The 15,310-nt window shown below is 38.6% G+C and overlaps 2 protein-coding genes across 9 annotated transcripts in view; both read left to right on the top strand.

The window, feature by feature from the left end:
• Positions 1-11,900, top strand: part of arhgap29a (Rho GTPase activating protein 29a) — a 54,122-nt gene extending 42,222 nt beyond the window's left edge. For 4 of the 6 annotated variants that reach the window (XM_079601424.1, XM_079601427.1, XM_079601426.1 and 1 more), the window contains 17 exons: positions 54-200; positions 605-669; positions 824-934; positions 1,029-1,109; positions 1,938-2,108; positions 2,524-2,661; positions 3,405-3,595; positions 4,795-4,967; positions 6,631-6,759; positions 7,136-7,234; positions 7,462-7,625; positions 7,787-7,975; positions 8,074-8,211; positions 8,500-8,732; positions 8,822-9,137; positions 9,608-9,713; positions 9,809-11,900. In XM_079601424.1, the coding sequence (XP_079457550.1) occupies positions 54-200; positions 605-669; positions 824-934; positions 1,029-1,109; positions 1,938-2,108; positions 2,524-2,661; positions 3,405-3,595; positions 4,795-4,967; positions 6,631-6,759; positions 7,136-7,234; positions 7,462-7,625; positions 7,787-7,975; positions 8,074-8,211; positions 8,500-8,732; positions 8,822-9,137; positions 9,608-9,713; positions 9,809-10,764 (3,407 nt within the window). In that variant the 3' untranslated portion in view covers positions 10,765-11,900. The remainder of the gene's footprint in view (positions 1-53; positions 201-604; positions 670-823; positions 935-1,028; positions 1,110-1,937; positions 2,109-2,523; positions 2,662-3,404; positions 3,596-4,794; positions 4,968-6,630; positions 6,760-7,135; positions 7,235-7,461; positions 7,626-7,786; positions 7,976-8,073; positions 8,212-8,499; positions 8,733-8,821; positions 9,138-9,607; positions 9,714-9,808) is intronic. The other 2 variants (XM_079601425.1, XM_079601429.1) reach the window with 1 other exon arrangement.
• Positions 11,901-13,137: 1,237 nt separating this feature from the next.
• abca4a (ATP-binding cassette, sub-family A (ABC1), member 4a) overlaps positions 13,138-15,310 on the top strand; it is a 37,062-nt gene continuing 34,889 nt past the window's right edge. For all 3 annotated transcript variants that reach the window (XM_079601159.1, XM_079601157.1, XM_079601158.1), the window contains exons 1-5: positions 13,138-13,285; positions 13,627-13,738; positions 13,990-14,083; positions 14,387-14,528; positions 14,613-14,752. In XM_079601159.1, the coding sequence (XP_079457285.1) occupies positions 13,673-13,738; positions 13,990-14,083; positions 14,387-14,528; positions 14,613-14,752 (442 nt within the window). In that variant the 5' untranslated portion in view covers positions 13,138-13,285; positions 13,627-13,672. The remainder of the gene's footprint in view (positions 13,286-13,626; positions 13,739-13,989; positions 14,084-14,386; positions 14,529-14,612; positions 14,753-15,310) is intronic.

Genomic DNA, 15,310 nt, shown 5'->3' with positions numbered 1-15,310 from the left:
CTTGCTGCTCACCCTAACGGATGTGTTTGGCTATGTGTCTGTCCTTTTGGCAGGTCCCTCTCCGCCCGCGAGGGTGGAGGAGATGGATGGAGCTTTGCTCCGGAGTGACAGCGGGGTGGAGTCGGCCCTCCTCTATGCCAAAGCCTGGTCGAAATACACCAAGGAACTTCTGGCCTGGGTGGACAAACGTATTAATATGGGTGAGTCGAGCATCTAGATATCTGTACAAGCATGCTTATCTATCATTAGTAGATGAGGGAGTTACTGTCATGTTTTGTCTTCACCTTTAGTGGTCAATTGTGTGTGTTTTTAAGTGACTAATGAAAATGTGATGACAAATATATGTATAATTGAATATTTGAGTAGGGTATAAGCTACACAATCAGGCTAACCAGCTAGCAGTATGCTAAGTTAATATGCAGGGCTTGCAAAACGAGAATGAGAAATGTTTAATTTCACGATTACTATACCTATATATATATATATATTTATATCCATTCAAAATATATATCCATATAAAATATTTTAGTTAGTCGGATGACTGTGTAATTGAACTAACAAACCAAGACTCTATATTAATCATATCCTTTGAATTCATTCCCAGACATTGAGTGTGCAAAGTGCTACACCAAGATGGCTGAATCTGCAAAGGCGCTGGCGTCTCAACAGGTCAATATTTCTATGATATCCACTTCATACTTCAAGTACAATTCAAAAACGTACACATTTCCATTCTCAGACTATAAAAAAATCTTTGCTAAGTAAGCAATGGTGCTATCAAAACTTTGTATCTGTTTGTTTTATCCTCTGTGGTTGATTCCAGGAGCACATGCCATTTCGGGATATTTACATATCTGCCTTCAAAAATGATATTGAATACAGCCAGTTGATCATGCAAACCACAGCTGCTCTACAGTCTAACAAATTCATGCAGGTACAACTTCTTTTCTCTTTCTGATTTTGATCTTATTGTGTAACTGATTCATTGAAAATGTACTCGTTTTTTAAAAGTGTATGTCCTTTTTTAGCCTCTGCAAGCTCGAAAAAATGAGCTCGATAAGTTGAGAAAGGAGGTGAAGGAACAATGGCAGAGAGAGCAGAAGAAAATGGTGGGTAGATTTGTATGCAAATCAATCAAAATCAGTACGGTATTTGCGAAATACGTGAGGTCCCCTTCTGAAAACCGAGTTGGCTCAGCTGTCAGCCTGTTTGTTGTTCAAATTCCTCTGCTGATCTAATAGAGGCTCTGTGTTAACACTAATTACATCAGATTCAATTGCAGCGACTTCATTCTGTTGGTGCACAGACATGTCTTTGTGTGAGGTATTTTGGTAAGCGGCTGTTTAGCACCTAAGCATGACTTATTACTGACGAAAAGAGAACAAAGAAAGTTTAAGGTAGTGCTCATGCACTGCTACACTCTGAAGTGCCGATTGTCTGTGTTCTTCTAGTGCCTCTGAATGGGCATCAAGTACGTACTTCCTTTAAAACGTATTTGTGTGATTTGATAATTATAGAAAATTGGTGTGTTTTTGGATATTCATATGAGCATGTGCTGAAATTAGTTAGTTAGTTTGACTTTATTATGAAAAATGGCTCTTTAATTGTGTTTATTTGGTATTTTTCCAAAATATGTTTGAAGGACTTCTTTTTTGCAAAAAATGTTTTGCAAATTTTTATTAGTCCACTTTTATTTTTTGTGAAAGTAATGGTTTAATGGAAAAAAATATATGAAATATAGAATTACGAGGTTTCCGTCTAAAAGCAATGATTTATTTTCATATCATGAAGTACAGAGTGTGTCCCATTATGGAAGTAAAATGACTTAAACATTAAACGGGCTGTTTTTGTTACTTTACCTTTAAGATGTCTCCATTTAAACGACCTCTGCTATGATTGGCTAATCATATGAATGTGTTTCTATTGTGTATTTACAGCATGAAGCAGACAGTGCGCTGAAGAAGGCCCGGCTCCTGCAGGCTCAGAGGCAGGAAGAGTACGAGAAAGCCCGCTGCTTGACCAGTCGAGTGGAGGAGGAACAGATCGGAACGGCTGGAGGAAAACAGCTGGAGAAGAGACGCAAACTGGAGGAGGAGGCTCTGCAGAAGGTCTGACACGGATGCAACACACTTTATCCATCCATTTTTGCAATAATTCAATCTTGACTTCTATATTGCACACTTTTCTGTCTTGTATATGTAAAAAATGTTTTTTGTTTTTACTTTATTAGTTGTATTTTTATATTTTCATCTTATGTTTTTGAGATCCTTATTGTTAAAGTGATTTTTTTTTTCAAATTAAATTATAAAAATTGTTCGTCATAAAAAACAATTTGATAAATATTAGATATAATACAATAAAATAAGATTCACCCTTAAGTAGTTTCACTGTTGCAAGTAGTTTTCTCCTGTCTGCTGTAAATAATCTGTTGTTTGAGACACAAAGATGATTTTGGCCAGAAATGAGAGAAACAGGAAATATCCCGGTCTAAATATAATTGTGTTTGTATGTGTCCGTTTCTAGGCAGAGGAAGCCCAAGAACATTATAAGCATTGCATTACAGATGTCGGAGTAAAGAGAGTGGACCTGGCCAACACCAAGAGCGAGATTCTTACTCAGATACGAGAGCTTGTGTTTCAGTGCGACCTGACCCTGAAAGCAGTGAGTATGTACATACGATTAGATAAAATCTAACTTATTACTGGTCATTCAGACAAAACAGGCACACCTGGGATCCTTGAGGCGGATTGTAATTGGTTGACTTCACTTCAACAAAGTGACCTCAGGCTACAGGTTAAATTTCACAATTTCTTAACCAGGAATGACTCAATGGTCAAGCGATAAATCTTTTAAATAGTTTTTTTTTGACAATTGATTGATTTGACCTTTTTCATGTTGTAGCCAATGTATATGTATAATGTTTATGTTATTTATATACTATTATAATCTTTATTATTATTTTATAATTTTAGTTTAAACTGTAGTTATTTTGTTATGTGCTTTATATATATATATATATATATATATATATCTCATTATAATTCGGTTAGTTGCCAAGGCAAGTTTCAGTTTTTCATTTAAAAATTATATTATATTTTTAGCTTTGTTTTAGTTAGTGATATGTGATGTGCTTTTGACAGAGAGAGAGGGAGCTTTCATTTATTTTTAATTTAATTGAATTTACATTTTTGTAATTTAGTACTTCAACTTCAAATTATTTTATTATTCTGTTTAGTTGCTATGGCAACACTTCTACTTTTCATTTAAGTTTTATTTTATTGTAAGTTATTCCTCTAATAATTATATTTTATTTCAGCTTTTTTTTTGTTTTTTTTTGTGAATGTTTGTGTCAATGGCCTCAATTGTACTCATTTGATAGTAATGATTTATTTTCTTGTTTGCAGGTGACGGTGAACTGGTTTCAGATGCAGCAGGCACAGGTGGTGTCCCTGCCTGTGAACTTCCAGTCACTATGCGAGAACGCTAAACTGTACGAGCCAGGTCTGTGTTACACTGAATTTGTGAAGAGTCTGCCTTCAGACAGGACCAGAGTGGAATCGTTCTCCTTTGACATCTCTGGGACACAGAACACAGGGTAGGTCTATATCCCTATCCGTAACTTTTTCCCAGCTCAGAACATTCCCACCGAGATGAGTATCCAGGAAAATCTGTGTTTTGGAATCACTATTCCAAGTTTTGCTTCTCAAAACTGGCAAAGGCCTGCTTGTTTTTTTTTCCAGATCTTTGACTTTTAAGTCACTGAGTGATGGAGAGAGACGGAGAAAATGAATTGTGTTGGTGAGAATGTCACACAATTGTGTGGTCGCCCTCAGGTCTTCCTGAGGAAATGGCTGTGGTCAGGGCAGAGAGGGATACAGGGAACGGGACAGGGAGTGAAGGGAGAAATGTTTCGTGTTGTTCCTATTTAACAGATCTCACGTTCGCATGCGCTCTTTCTGGCACATGACTCTGGGTCGTTGATATCCTGTGTTGTGTTGCGGACCATATTTCAGAGCAACCTCTTTTAAAAACACACCTCGCATTCCTGAAATGAAACTCAAAAGCAGTCTAGTCAAAACACCCATGTTCTAACTCAAGGTCCTTATTTATTCGTGCCTCGGTGAGTGACAGCTGAAGACCTTTTGTTTTGAACTGTAAAGAGGTTTTACTGAAAATACCTGGGAGGTGGTGAAAACTGTATTTCATCAGTTTCTCTCTGTTAAATGTCAATAAAGAGCAACCCAGTTAGTACACATGCGTTGAGGTGCATGTGGATATGCGTAATTTGTGTGCAAATGTAATATATGTATATATGCATAATATATGTATCTTGCAAAAAAACATCCTACATGTTGTTCTAACATCTTATCTGTAATGTTTTTGCGACGTATTAAAAATGAGTATAATTTGTATCTTATATGTAGTATTTTGTTAATTGGAATAAAGCTGTAATAAAATTGAAGAAAAATTATTAAAACTAGAACCTAGAAATGTTGCAAAAATTTATAAAATTACACTGAAATAATAAATATTCACACAAAAAAAGACAAAAGCACATAAAATTACTAAAACTATAGTAATTATACTGTACTATAGTAAACTATAAACTATAGTAATACTGTATATATATATATATACAGTAAGCGTACCAACTTTACCATAGTATTTAAATGGCCACAGTCATTATGGCCAACTATGTTCTTTTTCATATCAGGTTTGTGACATACAAACTGACTAATCTAGTCCAAACTACTTTTAACCGGTTTTCTGAAATACTTGTCTATGTTCATGCAGGTTGCCCCTCTCAAAGCGAGCGATGAATAGTGGTCATTCATCCCAAGTTCACTTGTCCCAGGTGTCTCTCGCACCTGGAGACTTCCTGAGTGCCGACGATGTGGAGAGTCACGTCCAAGCACGCACTGGAAAGATGACGGACGGACGCTCCAACAGCAGTTCAGATATTCAAGGTAGCACATCAAACACCACTTCGCTTTTGAACAAGTTTTCCTTAAAAGCGCAGCACGTTTTGATGTAGGATTCAGTGAGGTCCAGTGAGGCTGCATCACTGCAGGGTTTTGGCTGACTTTCCTGGAATGCTAAAAGTGAATCGCTCCCTCAGGATGCGCCCTCGTTTATCTCTTTCATGAAAAAGTTCGTTCTTTTCACTAATGACACATGAAACCTCCGCTCGGAGATACGCCTGTCAGACCTGCTTTTAGCAGAGATCAATTGGACACATTAGTGTTTTAAGACATCTCATTAAGGTTTACGAGAGTGTGAACTAGCATCAGCTGAAGACAGGGCAGAGGAAGTGGGCGGCTCACACACACACACACACACACACACACACACACACACACACACACACACACACACACACACACACACACACAGCACTGAACTGATCATCTGTGATGTTCTTGACTCTTTTTTCCAAATTTTCCATTTCTTGAATCAACATTTATTTTATTTTATCCTATTTTTTATTAGGGTATTCAATTTGATTCTTATTCATAAGCTCTCGATTCAATTGTATTTTATACAAATTAGATTGGATACAATTCATTTGGGTATATTTCAGCTATATTGTCCATTTTGCATAAAGTACATGTAATGGTAATTTTCTCTCTGCTAACCCTGTACATTTTACACTACAGTGTTTTAGACTGATTCAAACCTGTTAACTTTAATGAAAGCTATTAATTAAAAGAACCGGCTCATAAGAGTCGTGTTTCGGGAATCAGGCTACATCGGTACATTAAATTACGATTCACTGAAAATAACCGCTTCATACGAGTCATTTGTTTCAGGAATCAGGCTACACTGTAGACTATTCAATTCAATTCAATTCAAATTTATTTGTATAGCGCTTTTCACAATACATATTGACTATATGGTTATGATTCACTAAAATTAACCGGTTCATAAGAGTCATTTGTCTCTGGAATTGGACTAGACTGGTAAACTCTATTGTTATGATTCACTAAAAAGAACCAGTTCGTAAGAGTAATTTGTTTTAGTAATCGGCTACACTGGTACACTATATGTGACCCTGGACCTCAAAAGCAGTCACAAGTCGCACGGGTATATTTGTGGCAATAGCCAACAAAACATTGAAATAGTCAAAATTATCGATTTTTCTTTTATGCCAAAAATCATTAGGATATTAAGTAAAGATCATGATCCATTAAGATATTTTGTAAATTTCCTTAAATATATCAAAAATTTATTTTAGTGAGTGGATGCAGCAAAATCGCTGAAATGGACAAATTTAAAGGCGATTTTCTCAATATTTTGATTTTTTTTGCACCCTCAGATTTTCAAATAGTTGTATCTAGACCAACTAGTCCTATCCTAACAAATCATACACCAATGGAATGCTTATTTATTCAGCTTTCAGATTATGTATAAATCTCAATTTAAAAGAAATTGACCCATAAGTTTTGTGGTCCAGGGTCACATATGGTTATGATTCACTAAAAAGAACTGGTTCATAAGAGTCATTTGTTCATGAATCAGTCACTTATTTACCATGTTATATAGTAAAACACAAGGATAGACATGTACATCAAAATAGAACTTGTGTACTATTCAGATCAAAGTTTCTGAATGTTATGTCGTGTTTGATAGCTCTGAGGATCCAGGGTCCGTTCCGGGTCTGGAGTAGCAGCAGTCAGGGTGGAGGCATGTGCAGTGACTCTGAGAGCGCTGGAGGAAGCAGTGAATCTCGCTCTATGGACTCCCCTACGGCAAGCCCAGGTACAGCAACAGTAAATCTCTCTTTGCTTGAGGCAAATAAACACACTTGATTGACAGGTCTTTTGTCATGAGTGTGTAGCACAGTGATGGTAAACAGACCAGTCACGCTCTCTGTTGCAAAATTACCCAGAATGCCATGTGGTGCTTACAGTACATACACTACTGTTCAAAAGTTTGGGGTCAGTAAGATTTTGTTTTAAAGAAAATAATAATTTTATTCAGAAAGGATGCATTAAATAGATCAAAAGTGACAGTAAAGACATTTATTATTATGCTGTTTCTATTTCAAATAAATGCTGTTCTTTTGAACTTTATATTGATTGTAAACATAAACATGTAGTGTTGAAACTAATGATTCATTTGTGCCATTTTCCAGGTGATTTTAAGAGAAGGCTTCCCAGGACCCCATCCACAGGCACCATGTCTTCAGCAGATGATCTGGATGAGAGAGAACCGCCATCCCCTTCAGATAATGGTGAGCTTTTGTACATTGAATAACACTTCCAAACATGCTGTCTGGCTGTTTGACATTGCACAATTTTTTGTATTTATACTGTAACAGACAGACAATGTACAGAATGCAGTCCAAGCATGTTAACACTGTGCTATAATTGTTGCTGGAAACATTTTTCAAAATCTTTTGGTAAGGTCTGACTCTGAATGAACAGAGCAAAAATAAACACTGCAAACATTGTCTCTTAGGTTTGAGTGAAATGGTTACGGAGGCAGCCAGCTCTCCTGGACCTTTTCGCAACACACAGATGTCTAAAGCGGCGCAGACGCATAAGCTGAGGAAGCTCCGTGCTCCATCCAAGTGCCGGGAGTGTGAAAGTCTTGTGGTGTTTCACGGTGCTGAATGCGAGGAGGTGAGTTTTTTTTTTACATGAACACGCACAAGTCACTGATAAGGCATTGGCTAAAATACATTTTTGTAAGATAATGTTATTTAATGTTTTTGTGTCGCAAATTTGCACCATGGGAATTTAATAATTATTTAATCAATTCTTCATTCTTGTGTTATTTCCAGTGTTCTCTCGCTTGTCATAAGAAGTGTTTGGAGACTCTAGCCATCCAGTGTGGGCATAAGAAGCTACAGGGGAAACTTCATCTCTTTGCTATCGACTTTGCTCAGGCAGCCAAGAACAGTCATGATGGAATCCCCTTCATCATCAAAAAATGCACCTCAGAGATCGAAAACAGGGCTCTGAATATCAAGGTGTGTTCTTCCTCTCTACGTCTTATGTATTTCCTGGAGGATATGGAATGTAAATGCTGAGGGAGACTGAAAGGGGATGTTTTGTTGTATTTTTAAAGGGAATTTATCGTGTTAACGGTGCCAAATCACGGGTGGAGAAGCTTTGTCAGGCATTTGAAAATGGCAAAGACCTGGTTGAGCTTTCGGATCTCTACCCTCACGATATCAGCAACGTCCTCAAACTCTACCTACGCCAGGTATATGTCAAAATTTTGTTTTTTAAATGCAACTTAATACATTTATAAATTCGTTACATGTTTTAGTGACTGTTTTATTATCATCAAATATTAAGCTAAATTATTTAAGAAACATTTGCCCTGCAAAAAGCATTTCCCGCCCTATTTCAGTATTTTAAATTAAATGTACTTTATTTAATATTATTTCATTTCATTTTATAAAATTGTTTTTATTTACCCATTCATAAAATAAATTAAGAATAGATGTATACGTTTGTGTAATGAAAATTATAATTTTTAACCCCTCAGCTCCCAGAGCCCCTCATTCTTTTCCGATACTATAACGACTTCATCGGATTGGCCAAAGAGAGTCAGAGTATCATTGTTGATGAAGTAGAGGCGTCAAGAGGAAGTCCCGCGTCCGACAACCGGCAGATCAGCGTAGAGCTCAACCGAGTCCTCTTCAAGATTAAAGACCTGCTGCGTCAGTTTCCTCCAGCCCACTACAAAACCCTGCAGTTCCTTATTCAACACTTGCACAGGTGTTTTAATGAGTATATGTTTTAATTAGAATATAGATGAAAACGGCGTCAGAAAACACAGTTTGTAATCACATTTTTCTTTCTAATAGGGTGTCAGAAAGTGCAGATGAGAACAAGATGACTGCCAGTAATCTGGGCATCATCTTTGGGCCCACACTGATCAAGCCCCGACAGGCCGATGCGGAGGTCTCTCTGTCCTCTCTGGTAGATTACCCCTACCAGGCCCTGATCGTGGAGCTTTTGATCCGCCATTACGAGATGATCTTCGACACTCCTCTGAGTCCTCTTCCTCCTTCCTCCCCTGTAGCCGAGAGCTCTCCGCTCCCCATCAAATCACGTCTCACCTCACAGGAGAAGCAACAACAGCTTAGCCGACATTCAAAGTCCATGGTGGACATTAAAGGGGTGAGGCGGTTTGTTGATGTTTATGATGTTGATTTATAATAATGGTTAAAAAATATTGTTTATTTCAATATAATCAAAATCGCTACCCTGCTGGAAAGTCCATCAGAAACAACTTTTGGCCCAAACTAGTCACTCCCTCTACTAGTCCGCCGACTCTACACACGATGTGATTGGCCTGACTAGAGTTTGATTATTCCAGCTTGAAAGAAAGCAAATGGAGAGTTGCTAGACCGCCTTGGCTGCAAAATAAAATTTTGCCGCTAGGGTGTGTCTACATTTCTAGGCTAATCTTGACCACCTTTGGCCAGTAATAGTTTTTTTTGTGTGTGTGTGTTGGGTTCAAGTAAGTCCACCAACTGGTTTTTCCATCAGAGAATAGATCAAACCAAACCTTAGATGTCTAAATGAAGTCTAATAAAAGAGTCTAATAAAACTGTATCATTTTTCCATCTTTGTTTCCTTTGTCAAAGCAGCAACAGTCAAAGGCTAAGACATATAAACGACATTCCTCTGTAATACCTTCTACTCACCTGATGGATGAGGTGAAGATAAGTTCTGACAAAGACTTTGCTGCAGGTCAGTATTGTTTTACTTTGCTAAAAAAACATAAAGTGACATATTGTCATACGACGAAAGCTTCTACTTCTCTCTCTCTTCGTCTTTGCATGCAGTTGGCGATACAGTGGACATCAACAGGCACCTCTCATCAAGCGTTCCTGAAATGAGGAACTCGCCCGGCCTCAGCCGCCGCAACCACGTCTCCAGAGTTCAGCTTCGGCCACCGAGACCCAAGCTGGCCTCTCGACCGATCAGCATGCCAGCCGAGCGGCTCCTCAACCTCGCCAAGGTGGACGAATGTAACGTGAAGAACTCTGTAGAGCAGGGTGACAACCACGGTCGCGATCCCGTCATCGAGGAGGTGTCCGAAGAGGAGAAGCCCAAGTCCAGAGCGGGAAACCATTACAGGAAATCGTATATCGATACGCAGACCCTACGGCGGACATGGGACAAGCAGTATAAGCATCACGACATCACTCCAAAGACCGTTGTGATTACAACCACCTATCCTTCTGATTCCAGGACCAATGATGCCAACGTTCACACTTCTTCTCTCACGTCATCGTCTTTTTCAGAACACACCACAACCGTCAGCACTGCTCTTGCTAACAGACCCTACACCATTGCTGTGAGGCCTGGACGGACTTTACGTAGGGAAGGAAACGTTAGCGAGTACTGCCCCGTTCCCACAGCCTTCAGGCCTCCTAGAACTCTGCAACCTCCTCCTGGAACGTTCTACAAACCTCCAGGTAGCAAAACCAAAACATTAACAGGGGTCGAGCTTAAGTCTAGTAGAGCAACCGCAAACAGCACCGAGGAAGAAGAGGAGGATGACGATGAGGAGGAGGAAGGGTTTGGGGTGGAAGTCTCGGTTGATGAACCTGATACAGATTTGGATCCAGAACCATCACCAGAGCTGGATGCCCACAATACAAGCCCACTTTTGCTCCCGCAGTCTCCCGGCTCCGGCCCGGAGGATCTCGGACAAAACGAGACCAAACCCGTGTACCAGAGACTCAAATCACACCGTATGCAGGATCTCGAACACAGGGAGGCACATTTTGTTTGAGATCTGGACACGTATGACTCCAGAACTGTTGGTTAAGGGACAACCGGGAATGTCATCCCGGGACGAGGTCATTGTCTTTACGATTTTGTCTCGGACCTGTGAATTTTAGCAACGGCCCCATTTTGTGTATGTGGAAAGGTTTTCCATAACTGTGAAGAGATGCAAGGACATGGTATACATCTATATATTAATATATTGTGCATCTGCTGTTTGTAATAATCAAACAAACCACTTGGACAAGAATTTACACAGTATGCACTTAATGTTTTTTAACTTTATCGCATCACTTATGCACAAAGTCAAAACAACCCGTTTTTGCATTATAACACCAGAACGTCACTGTCACCGTGCAATTTCATTGACACTGTATATGGATTTTTTTTGTTGAAAAAAAATATAAATATATATATATATTCTGTATATTTCTGTATTTTTGTTTTACACCAAAACCAAAATGACCAAGCTGTTACAGTTGAGTATCGTCACTTTATTATAATCATAAAATGCACTTATTAGACTTTGGAACCACACATTTCACGCTACTGAATTGTTGAACTACATGCAGTGTTAATTTTGTTTTTTAAGAACAACAGACAGATGTAATCTGACCCGTCTGAGAGATGTACACTTGTTTTTTGTTAAAGTGTGCAATGGTATTTTCTTTTTTGTCTTGTTTCTTTTTTAATACAAAAATGCTGATATGAATTATTGTTTATAAGTCTATTAATAGAGAGCTTTCAGAAATGCAATTTGGCCCACACTCTATTAAGTGTACATAACATATTGTAACAGTTTGCCCAAAGTTTCCTTTTTTATTATTATTTTTAATGGTCATATCAACAACAACTTAAATGTCAGTATACCCAAAACAAGCAAGTCAAGCCAAAGCAAGTGCCTTCATTTATGAGACTCCACTGACTGGTTGTCCAACACACATTAGCTGGTCTAAACTACATTTTACCAGTTTAACACTCATCAGTGGCTTTTGTAAATGGCACCCATGTATCTGATGTGATTATACTGTATAAACTGATTCTTTTAACAGCATTTTCAAGATGTCTTACCTTTCATCAAGTGTAAAAACAGGTGCATGTGAGAATACACACTTGTAACTTATTAAAACCACAGCTGATGTCATATTTGAGTTCATGTTTTTACTTGAAATTGTTCTGATGTACCTCTCAGAATGTGTTCTCCTCATTATGTGTGCATATAAATATGTATTTGAAGCCCCAGCCATGTAATCAAAATGAAATATGTTAATTCAAGAAGAAAAAAAGGTAATGGTGAATGACAATGACTATTGTAACATGAGAAATTGTTTAACAATTATTATAACTTATTATTGGTTGTTTTAACCTCATTTAATATGATGGTGGTGCATCTTGATATTAGTATTGCATCCTGAAATAAATAGCTATGTTAGGCATAATAAAATATTGTTGGCTAATTTTGATTATGTACGGTATTTAACTAAATTTTTAAAATGCTAATACTAAACTGAGGCAACATTGAAACGTTTTGTGAACGGCAACTGCATTTATTTGCAGGAGGGAAGTTTCCGCCATTGTGTGCACTGTTGGGGCATGTTGTCACAAATCGATGTTTGTTTACTGGACCTTTTTCCCATGCAGTGACGATGGAAATGTCCAATAGTTTTTTTTTTTTTTTGTAGCCAGACTTTAAGGTATGTGTTTATACAGAAATGTATATATTCACTGGCGTATAGGTGTGACAACTAGCCCTGGTCTCCACTAGTGCACTGCCCAGACCTCCCAAAAAAAAGTCACTGTTTGCATTTCAAATAGGCAAATGCTTAGGAGTAATAAAAAAACATCACAACATTTATTTCGATCAAGAGGTGCATCAATTTTTGGTCAAGATCTTGTATTGACAATGCAAGAGGTGAGCACTCTGTAAAGCCTCCTCCAGCACATCCCAAAGACTTTCAATGAATTTAAGGTCTGGACTCAGAGATGCCAATTCATGTGTGAAAATGATTCTTCATGCTCCCTCCCAACCATTCTTTCACAATTTGAGCCTGATGACTCTTAACATATTCATCCTGGAATATGGCCATGATGTGTCTTCCTACATGGTTGTTTAAGAAATGAGAAGCTACACACTCCATCAATTAGGATTAGAAGAACTGTTGCCAAACATATAACATGCTAGAAACATAATAATCACTGCAATAATGATCCAATCACTCTTAAGCATTTTCCTATTTTAATCTGAACAGCGACTTTTTGGGGTCGCTGGGCAGTATGTATATTTACTATTAGTAAATGTAAATGAATTTATAACAGTTCCTATATGCATCACCAATTACTGTTAGTTAGGTCACAGGTCCACGCAGCATAGATTGGGCTCAGAGCACCGGCTCTCACACTGGTGAAAGGAGCTTAAATCAATCAGATTACAAACCTGCTTAGCGTCTGCAGCAAACCTACAGTCAGTCGAGTGAGGACGGCCATGAGCTTCAGCAGATGTAAGCGGAAAAGAGCCTTCTTCTCCTGAGGTGAGTTCTTTCTGTTTAATTATGTTTTGCATGTGTCCTTTAGCCGTTTCCGAATGAATGGTCATTGAGTGTTGCATAAAGGAGCCTGTTACGTAAGAGCACTGTGTTTGTCTCTAATAAGCTGAACTGTATTTACAGCCCACACGAATCATTTCTTGTCTCATTATGTCTCATGACTGGTCTTTTGATTTAGACACAGTGTATTTATTTTGTACTTTTCCGAGGGGTTGAAGACAGAAACAGTTTGGTTGCTTTGGTTTCTTGCTCATCTTTCCCTGCTGGGTTGCTCAATGGTATATGATGAAGATAAAATGTGGTGTTTCTTTGGTTGTTTTGTCCAGGTAGGTCACCTGTAAGTGACCCCTGTTGGGGTGAAGAGCAGCAGTCATGGGAACCAACAGCCAAGTGCGGCTGCTCCTCTGGAAAAACTGGACTATCCGAAAGAGGCAGAAGGTGATCAGCTTGTTCCATCAATATACATAGGAAAGCTGGAAATTAGTACATTTAACTCAGCAAAAGAAAATTCCAGTCATGTTATGCAATGAATATGGGTTAAGATTTGAACTAGGACACAAACAACTTCATCTGACTAATATACAGCTCAAAAGTTTTGTATATTTACTGTAGGAACTGTAGGATAGATGTTCTTTGTCTGTATGTCTTCTTGAGCCTTTCTAATGAATGTTCTTGTGTTTTAACCCCAGACACGGCTCTTTATGGAGATTATGTGGCCTGTGGTGCTATTCATTGGACTGGTTTGGCTGAGAAGAGCGAACCCTCTTTACCGCCAACATGAATGTATGGATGGTTGAAGATGATTTTAATAGTTTTAAACATTTTATTTTCATAAAAATAAAATAAAAATAAAAAATACTCTAAATATAAGTTAGTAAAAGTAGTATATATTTTACACAGTATATTACAGTAAACAATAATATATAATATTATTTTATCACATTAATAAGAATTACATTTTTTATTATTCTGCATTACAGTATTTCTAGTCACATTCAAAAAGCAACCGTTCTCACTGATGTTGGTTGATGTTTGTGATGCATATGTTCATTTGTTGGCATTAATGACCATTTTTCTTTACCTCAGGTCATTTTCCAAACAAAGCCATGCCCTCCACTGGCATCCTTCCATGGATCCAAGGGATCTTCTGCAACGCCAACAACCCCTGTTTCCAGCACTCAACTCGTGGAGAGTCTCCAGGCCTTGTGTCCAACTACAACAACTCAATGTGAGTTGATTTGTTTCATGTGCAAATGATGCAGATGATCTAGTCCTCCATTGCTCAAATACGCATGCACCCCTCTCTGTTCAGTCTGGCTCGGTTTTGGACGGACGCGCAGGAGCTGCTGTTTGAAGACACAGAGTTCCTGCAGTTGGGACGGCTATGGCGAGAACTCATGGCCATGAGCAACTTCATGGACACCCTCCGAACCAATCCTGAACTGATCGCAGGTCAGCAACCCTCACGTCACCTCGGCTTCCCAGACGTTCCTTCACTGTTTACAGCGCTCTCTCAGATTACATCACATGCTCAATCTGCCTTGAAGAGGTCCTTTCATGGGGAATGCTAAGAAGCTTATGCTCCTTCCATACTATTATTTTTAGAGAAAGCACTTCCATTTGTTTACCTCATGACGGGACACACAAATAGAAGTTGTCTGGGTTTGAGTCTGGCATTCCTTCGCTGAAAGCTCTAATTGGCCTGTCCTCGCTAGAAAAACAAATGTCTATGGCCTTCAGTGGAATGTGATTGATTGTTCTCTGGTGATTGACTGACCAATTGTCCAGTGCATTATGGTGAGGGCAGGAATGAGTGATCTTTTGGTTCCTGGCAGAAGAACCTGTCTAAAGCTTAGTCCTACGTGCAGCAGCTCGCGTTCAAAGTGCTAATAGCATCGTGGCCCTTGAGAAAAAAGGCCCATGACTTGTTTTTTGTGTCGTGTGAAATGGTCTCTGGCTCCTCTAGGTTCCTGGCACTGATTCACACCGGAATCTCTCTCTTCTATCACA

The sequence above is a fragment of the Phoxinus phoxinus genome (assembly GCF_949152265.1).
Source record: "Phoxinus phoxinus genome assembly, chromosome: 24".
In the NCBI taxonomy this organism is placed as follows: Eukaryota; Metazoa; Chordata; class Actinopteri; order Cypriniformes; family Leuciscidae; genus Phoxinus; species Phoxinus phoxinus.
This window is presented reverse-complemented; position numbering and strand designations above follow the sequence as displayed.